The 8,862-nt window shown below is 41.6% G+C and overlaps 1 protein-coding gene across 1 annotated transcript in view; it reads left to right on the top strand.

Annotated features, from left to right (window-relative positions):
• The window catches only part of Dnah8 (dynein axonemal heavy chain 8), a 313,541-nt gene that overhangs the window by 193,567 nt on the left and 111,112 nt on the right, over window positions 1-8,862 (top strand). The window contains exons 68-72 of the mRNA XM_004624185.2: window positions 939-1,106; window positions 1,590-1,805; window positions 5,039-5,176; window positions 6,794-6,921; window positions 7,725-7,896. Of these exons, the coding sequence (XP_004624242.1) occupies window positions 939-1,106; window positions 1,590-1,805; window positions 5,039-5,176; window positions 6,794-6,921; window positions 7,725-7,896 (822 nt within the window). The remainder of the gene's footprint in view (window positions 1-938; window positions 1,107-1,589; window positions 1,806-5,038; window positions 5,177-6,793; window positions 6,922-7,724; window positions 7,897-8,862) is intronic.

An 8,862-nucleotide genomic window follows, 5' to 3' on the forward strand; every position in this document is an offset into this window, starting at 1 on the left:
GGGGCTGGCTGGCATGTGGTGCTGGGGGATTGAACCGCGGTCCCGTGCTTTGCTAAGCTTGTTCTAAGTAGGTGCTTTAGACCACTGAGCCATCTCACCAGCCCTGTCTTTTTTTTAATATAGGAGAATGTTTATAATTGTTAGATTAATGAATAAGTCTATGATAATCATTTAATAAAATTTTTAAAATGATCAGGACACACGCTGAACCCTTTTTGTGGCACCGGGGGTTGAACTTGGGACCTTGCACTTGCCAGGCAGGCACTTACGCCACTGAGCTAACTTCCTGACCCCTGTCATTCCTTTTACGGATGCTACCATAATATGCAAAAGAAAGAAAAGCTACCAAGCCAAATGAATCCTAAGACATTCTATAAACCACATCACCTCCCAGGGATTCTGCCCTTAAATGTCAGTGTCTTCATCTAAATCCAGATAGCAACTTTCAAAAATATTTTATGAGCCGTATGTTAGAATAGCCTCTTTTGTTTCCCTGTCATTCCTTCCCCTTTCATATATGAGGCAGCCCTGAAAATGAAGACTGAAGGTGAGGTTTCTGACGCTCGGGACTTTGTTTTCTTAATATCTATATCATATGTAGACTCTTGTGTTTTGAAGCTGCAATATTTAAATATTATATATCAGGAGAACTTCCTAGCAGATATGTAGTGTGGTGGGCAATGAATGCTAGCGGTACTTTAAATCAGTTAGTTTAGGGCAAGCAGTAGGGGCTAAAGCAACACAATCGAATAAACCCTAAAATAACAATGAAAGAATCACTATGCAAAAATGTTACAATTCAAGCCCCGAGATAGTGTTGGGAATTGGGGAAAATATATTTGAAAGTAGCCTGCCTCAGTTGTTTAAAAAAATTCAACTTACATGTGACTGTTCATAATACTCAACAAAAATATATTGATTCCTAATTTCAAATACAGACCATCAAACCAAATGATATTGCCACAGTCAGGAAGCTTGCAAAACCGCCGCATCTTATTATGAGAATCATGGACTGCGTGCTGCTGCTGTTTCAAAAGAAAATTGATATTGTTACGCTGGATCCTGAAAAGCCTTGCTGCAAGCCTTCGTGGGGAGAGTCCTTAAAGGTAAATAACGTCTCTCTTTCTCTATCAGGTGTCCCCGGCCCAGGACACTTGATATAGACCACACAAGCCACAAGACACTAATAAATCATTGTATATTGTCTGCTATGCTTATCTTTTGCTGTACCACACCAGATGTAAGAAGGGATAGATTTTTCAAGCCGAGCACCTTCTACTTATGAAATCGTTCCAGACCGGCATTAGCACAGCTTGAAGTCAATTCAGGCCAGTCTCCCAAGGAGGCTCTGTGCTTGCTGCAGACCAGACACCTTTACCAAACAGGAAGCTTACAGTTTTTCTTTCTTCTTTCGCTATGGAGACAAGCAGATGGCTTACAATGTGCAGATTTAGGTTAACTATTGCAAATATTCTTGATATATTTAGATCAAATAAATATTGCTGCTTGGGGCGAGGGGATCCAAATTAAAAGCACAAGGAAGGATTTCTTTTCTCCCAGACCTTACAGGTCATGATACTATTTTTCAGTTGATGAGTGCAACAGGATTCCTGTCAAGTCTTCAGCAGTTCCCCAAGGACACAATAAATGAAGAGACAGTTGAGTTACTGCAGCCATATTTTAATATGGACGATTACAATTTTGAAAGTGCCAAAAAAGTCTGTGGGAATGTGGCTGGCCTGCTGTCTTGGACACTAGCTATGGTGACATTTTATGACATCAACAGAGAAGTTCTGCCACTGAAGGTAAATTTCCCTCCTCCTCCTCCCAGGCGACCAGCAGCAGCATTACCGCTATTGGCAGACCAAGCACAGTTTAGCCTAAACACGTAGATGTCCTTGCAGCCAGATTTTTCTTTTCTTACATGCTCTAAAAGTTTCTGTTCTTTTTATATCTGTTGCATATTCTTGGCGATGCAGGTGAATAATCAAAACTAACTTGTTAAGTAGAAAGTGAATTTATTGGGAATAATAATCAAGAAAAAGGAAACTTGCCATTTCCTCAAAGTTTTGAGATTGGTTTGGAGACTGAGTTCACTGACTGTATTCATAATAAAACTTACAAAATTTGGGTTAATTCTCAGTCTTAATTTCAAATACATAAAGAGGACCTAACATATGCAATCTGAGAGGCAAATGAGCAAAAAAAATTTAAAAGGCAGTTTGCAAAAAGAGAAGGATCAAGATGCTGTTGACTTTCCACAACCCTAAACATTAGAACATAATGGAAAAACATAAGAGGAATTTTGAGGAGGTGATTGCAGTAGTCCAAGAAGTCGGCAATGAGCAAAGCTGCTCTTCACAGTATGTGGCAGCACAGGGACATTCTTCTTTTTTTAATGTATTTGGTTGCTACAGATCTCACTATGCAGCTTGGAGTCCTAGTGACCCTGCTGGTTTCAGCCTCCCCAGTTCTGGGGATACCTGGTGGCTGGGTCAGCCCACCCTGGGTCAGAGCTGGTGCGGCATGTGGTGCCGGGGTAGAGCTACAGTCCCTGTGCCTGCCTAAGCAGGCACTTTAGTCCACTGAGCTCTCTTGCCGGCCCCTAAAGGACATGTATAGGGTGCAGTTGAGTGTGAGTCGGCGCACGCGCACGCACACACACACACACACACACTTCACACCCAGCCAAGCTGTCACTCACATCTGAGGAAACAGAAGGATGCTTTTAGGAATGCAAAGCTGCATAAGGCATGCCATGTGCACACACACTATCCCCAGAGTTGTGTGCACCCCATAAGGCTAAAAGAGTTGGAAGGGGCTGCTCTGTGCAGTGGGCGCACGGTGACTCTTTCTTGAGTCCACTGTAGAGAAGTCGCTGCCTCTTTAGACTCTACATGGGTAACTCTAAGGAAAATAGAAAATAAATTTCATATAATGAAGTTTCAACCAAGGGAAATCACAGGAAATGACAGCAAATTCACCCCCACAAAAGGATAGCAAGGGGAAGATGCTACTACACTATAAATATAGAATTCTTGTTGAACTGTAGGAGAAAAGGCACGTGTGAAGTTATCTTTTATTGATAAAAATTATCCTCAAGAGGGAATTATATTAATGCTTTAGATATGAAACAGTATTAAATTATGTAAAACATAATCCATTAGTCTCCTAAGTGGGCATTAACAAAGGCAATAACGTAACTTCAGGTTTTGGCACACGCCATCAGCCTGCGACAGATCTGCTTGGCGTGGGGCTGGCTTTACAGGTGCAGGGTCCACTCAGCTTAATGTTCATTCTCATCCTCTGGAAATTCTTAATAATCTTTTAACAAGGGGCCCTGCGTTTTTACTGTGCATAGAGTCCTGTAAATTATAGAACAAGTTCTGAATGGCCATCAATTAATAATATATAGGACTTGGGCCGGCCAGATAGCTCAGCGAACTAAAGTGCCTGCTTAGGCAGATGCAGGGACTGGGATTTGATCCTTGGCGTGCCATGCTGGCCCCATCCCCTGGGGAGTGCTGAGACAGCAACTGAGACTGGGCATGGTAGTGGGCGCCTGTAATCCCAGCACTTGGGAGGCTGAAAACAGGAGAATCACTACGAGTCTGAGCTGCACAGTGAGACCCTGTAGACCCTGTACTAAATACAACAACAACAATAATAATAATATGTAGGACTCTTATTATTTAATATTATTTGAAAGGTTGACTAGCTATACTGGACCTTTTTTTAAAGCATAAACAAATAATATGAAGTTGTTTTTCTTGTCCAAGAAGCATTTACAGAAATTGATCCTCTTCAAGAAGACCTTGGATAAATCTCCCAAAGCAGAAATTCCTGGTTCTCATGCTTTGATTATAAACAGCAAAGTTAGAAAGTTTACATTTTTAAAAAGCCAGTTGCTTCTATTCAGGCAGTGATGAAAACCAGCCAGCTACCAAAGCTATTGAGATGAGGCTAAAGTAGTTCTTTCTCAGCCCTTAACTCCATCAAAGAAGCTGAACATTCCACATAAAAATTAAAGGAGATGCTCCCCAGCACACATACACGAAAAATTTAAGACAGCAGAGTAGAGCTAATAAAAACAGCATTAAAAATAGAGAAGAGAAAAGCAGTAGAATTAATGAGCAAAGCTAAGAACTTTGCAAAAAATAAACTACGAAGAGCTATGCTCATAGAAAAGCTAATCAAGAAGAAAATAAGCAGAAATGAATGAGCATAGAAAGATAAATTCCACATAACCACAGTGGTGTAGATTTAAATAATTGAAGAATGCATTTCACATAGTTACATGTAAATACTTTAGATCATCTAAAAGTTCTTTGGGGAAAAGGGCTAAAATAGAATAAATCAAACATTTGAAAAAGAAACGAGACCCCAGGAGCTCTGGGGCTGGATTAATGGTATTTTTACTCTGGAAAAAGCAAATAATCACCACATTACAGAATTTAGAAAAAAGATGAAAAGCTGCCATTACAGTAAGTTTATTTTAAAAGCATCTTTATTAAAGAAACAATGCAAAATGTTGACATACTCAAGGGTGCGTATCACAGCATTGTTTATAAGAACTAAAAATAAGAGAGAGGGCAAGAAATGCACAAGCAGGGGAAAGATGAAGTAAATTAGGGTATATTTGAAATGTGGCTATCATGCAGTCATATTACTAATGTTCAGGAAAAGAATGTCTAGGGCTGTAGGAAAATGACTATACTATATCAAGTGAAAAACTCCAAATGCCACTTACCAACTTCTTAACAGAATATTCACAGATTATTTTCAGAGGTAATTTGTGCTCTCCTTCCTATACATTGTTCTATTGCCCATGTATCCTATACTGATCATTAATAATTCAAAAAGAAGAAAAAGTTAATGAAATGTCCCCAAGACCCTCTGCTTCCCCAGCTGCAAACAGCGAAGTGCCATCCGCTGCAAAAAGCACGCAGTGTGTACGTCGGCATCCACCACTTAACATCATGAATGTTTGATGGCGCTAGCAGAGCTCCGCGTGAGCCAACCTCTTCCTCCTTTCCAGGCAAACCTAGCCAAGCAGGAAGGCCGCCTGGCTGTTGCTAACACAGAATTAGGGAAGGCGCAGGCACTCCTGGACGAGAAGCAAGCTGAGCTGGATAAAGTGCAAGCAAAGTTTGACGCAGCAATGAATGAGAAAATGGTGAGATGCCGCTCACGCGACTGAAATGATGTCCCAGTGTGTGTCGTATTTAGAAATAAGAGGGACGTTTGCAGTGAAAATTTTACCCAGATACCCCAATTTCCTGGCTGTGGCTACCTGTCTTGGGTCTTCAGTATTCAAAAATCTTTTCTTGGGCTAGGGACATAGCTCAGGCCTGGGGAGATAGCTCAGCAGTGTAAGCACCTTCCTGACAAGTACAAGGTCCTGAGTTTGATCCCTGGTAGAAAAAATAAAATAAAATAAAATTCTTTTTTAATCATCATGGATCTATCAGAGGAAGGTGTGATGTCACAGAGGGAGTCCTGATTTTGGAGTGACAGGTGGGTGCATGAGTCAGATCAGGAACTCACTGCCTGTGATGTGGGGCAGCGGACCTGGCTTTGTCTATGAAAAGGGGATCCTAGAAGGATAAGTTGTACACCATGTGTGAGGGTGGAGGGGCTTCAGGGCTGAGGTCAGAGGGCCCTTGATTGGTAGAATTTACTGATCTCTCTGGGTGATTACTTCCGATTGCCTGTGTTAAAGTACCCTGATCTCACCAGGTGCAAAACCATGTTATCCTCACCATTTATACCATTTCCATCACACAGACATGGTGGACAGATCTCAGGAGCATAGGCAGGGGCTGGGGAGATAGCTCAGAGGCACAAGCACCTACCCAGCAAGCACAAGGACCCGAGCTTGATCCCCAGCCCTGCATGCCGTACAGGTGGCAGAACTGAGCGTGGCGGCACACGCCTGTAATCCCAGCCCTCTGGAAGTTGAGACAGGAGAATCGCTGTGAATTCAAAATCAGCCTGGGGGCTACAAAGTGAGCTCAAGACCAGCCTAAACTGCAGAGCAAGACCCTGTCTTGGGGGAGGGAGAGAGGGAGAGAGGGAGAGAGAGAGAGAGGCATAGGCAGTAACAAAGTGTCAATAATTAGAAAATGATGGATTTTTATTATGTATTAGCCTTTCTTTTAACATAATGTAATTGAAAGTTTTATAATTTAATTTTGAATAATGGCTGCGTTTAGCACCAGCTCTGAAAACTTAACAGTTGCCACTCATGAGCTAGCTCAAACTGACCTTTGTGGCAGATTTTTCTTGGAGAAAATACTTTGTAAACCATGAAAAACTATTAAGCTCAAGACTTTAAGATGCATTTTTACTGATTTATTGATAGATTTTTAAAAAATAATTTGATATTTCTTAATTTAAATTAAATACATTTTTAAAAGACACATACAAAGAATCTATATATAGGGATGCTTTGATACATGTATAGATTGTGTAATGTGTAAATCAGGGTAAGCATATCTGCCTGCCCCAACATTTATCATTTCTTTACTGTTGTCTTCAAAGTACCTGACAGAATAAACAGGACTTGAATTAGGTCTTACCAACTTGCTTCTCTTGATATTTTGAGAGATCAAATCACTCTATCATGAATGATCAGAATTCCCTTGGCAAAGTATAGTCACTGCATTATTTGGAAGTTACTTTTTTTTTTTTTTCACACTGGCTCTTTCCTCCTTGTGGTTTTATGTGTGAGTGTAATGGAGCCCAACCAAGCATTTCAGAGATGCTTTGAGATGCTCTCTTGTGAGTGCAGGATCTGCTCAATGATGCCGACACGTGCCGGAAGAAGATGCAGGCAGCGTCCACGCTCATCGATGGACTCAGTGGGGAAAAAGTGAGGTGGACCCAGCAGAGTAAAGAGTTCAAGGCTCAGATTAACCGGTATGAACTTTGGTCTTTCTCCTGACCACCCTCCTTAATTAGCTATCCCAACAACCCACCTCTCTGTCATACTGTAGGATATAAAACTGACCTGTCTCCACGGGAAGTACCATCCTCCTTTATTTCCATCTGTCCTTCTCTGAATCCCGTCCTCTAAATGCCTACAGCTGGAATCACACAGGGTTGGTAAAGTGAAGAAAGTTCCAGGAGACCATGTAATCTTAGCTGTGGCTGGGGGCACGGGGTTCCGTCTGAGCATTCCTCCAAAATCTGAGCTTTGGATTTGCCAGACAGTTTGGGTTTTCGCTCCAGTTCTCACCATGGTGAGTTTGAAAGTGTGGACCACTGGTTTGTTGGCAATGCAGAGGGTTCTTGTGCTGATGTCCTCAGGAACCCTAAAAGAGGAAGAATGAAAGAGGAATAGGAAAGTAGCAAAAAGAGGAACAGGAAGTAGTTTAACCTAAGACTGACTGTGAGCAGGACCATGGTGCAGGATTGGATGGTGTGGGATGGATGGCGTGCCCCCATCCATCCAGGAGCCAGGCTCTGAGCCTATCAGGTCAGCAGAAAGCTTGCTTTCTCGCTCCCTTACCCACTCCAAATATGGTCCCTCTTATCCCTTTGAGTTTGAGACTCCTTCTCATGTGGCCTTTCCATGCCTGGCAGGGGCAGAGAAGGATTTCACCTCATAACACAACAAAACAAAACTACACTGTGCCCTTTCCAGCTACCTAATGCATAAACTTACAGTGCAGCAAGCGGCTCATTTTGGGGAGGGCTTGTGCTTTTTTTTTTCTTAACAGGCTTGTTGGTGACATCTTGCTGTGCACGGGATTCCTGTCCTACCTTGGGCCTTTCAATCAGATATTTAGGAACTATTTGCTTAAAGATCAGTGGGAGATAGAGTTGAAGGCACGGAGAATTCCTTTCACTGAAAACCTGAATCTTATTTCGATGTTGGTGGATCCTCCAACGGTAAGTTTCATTTTCCTTGCAGGGTTTGCGTTTCAGCCTCATTTTTTACTTCCTAAGAAATCGGGATCCACCTGATTTTTTACTTTTTTTGTTGAATTGAAAATATCACTCTTTAAGATGCTTGAGAGTAAGAGAAACAATTTTCTTTGTGCCATTTCTTTGCATTTTTAGAATCTTGCTTTCTGAGTAAAAGCATTAGCACTGCGTGAACTAAAAGATCACTTGTGAGTTATAGGCTTGCTAACATCGAACTCTTCCTAATAACTTTATCGGCTTACAGCACTCCTGTGAAGTCACACACTCTTTCAATTTTTTTTGGCAAATATAGGCATTATCTAGGCCATAAATGCTGGCATTAACTTTCCTATTATTACTCACTATCTTTTTTAGGGTTCAATAGCCCAACACGTTGGCCTGTTTGCTATTGTTTAGTAATAGTGTAACCTGCTGTACTAATCCTCCTCACTGGGATTCTGACACCACTGTCAATTTTCAGCAGAGCCTACAGAGCTGCTGTGGTACTAAATGCTTTCCAGGCAATCTGTATTCATGATTGCATTTCTGATTTGCAAATAAGCTCTCCCATTGCTGCTTCCTTAGGGGATGTGATGCTATTAATTTTGTGTTATCTGTATTTAAAAGTTAAAAAATAATCAGTTCAAACAAGGTGGAACTCATCCTTACAGGGAATAGATTGTGCATTGGAGATGCGTTGGACACCCCAGCAAAGCAAGGAGGGCCAGGATGTTCTGTCTTAATTATGGCCCTTGGGAGTCCTGGGGTGATTTAACAAAAGTGGTTGGTTTACTGGATCTTTGGTCATTTTTATTGATTCTGTGGAAGACAGCTGTAAATTTGGAGGAGATATTCACAAAAGTGTCACTGATAATCTCCCACCAGTATATCTCACCTAATTTCTCTCCAATCCATCTGTCTTCCATCTGTCCACCCACCCACCCACCCACC

Source organism: Octodon degus, unplaced genomic scaffold, assembly GCF_000260255.1.
Source record: "Octodon degus isolate 3935 unplaced genomic scaffold, OctDeg1.0 scaffold00005, whole genome shotgun sequence".
Classification (NCBI taxonomy): Eukaryota; Metazoa; Chordata; class Mammalia; order Rodentia; family Octodontidae; genus Octodon; species Octodon degus.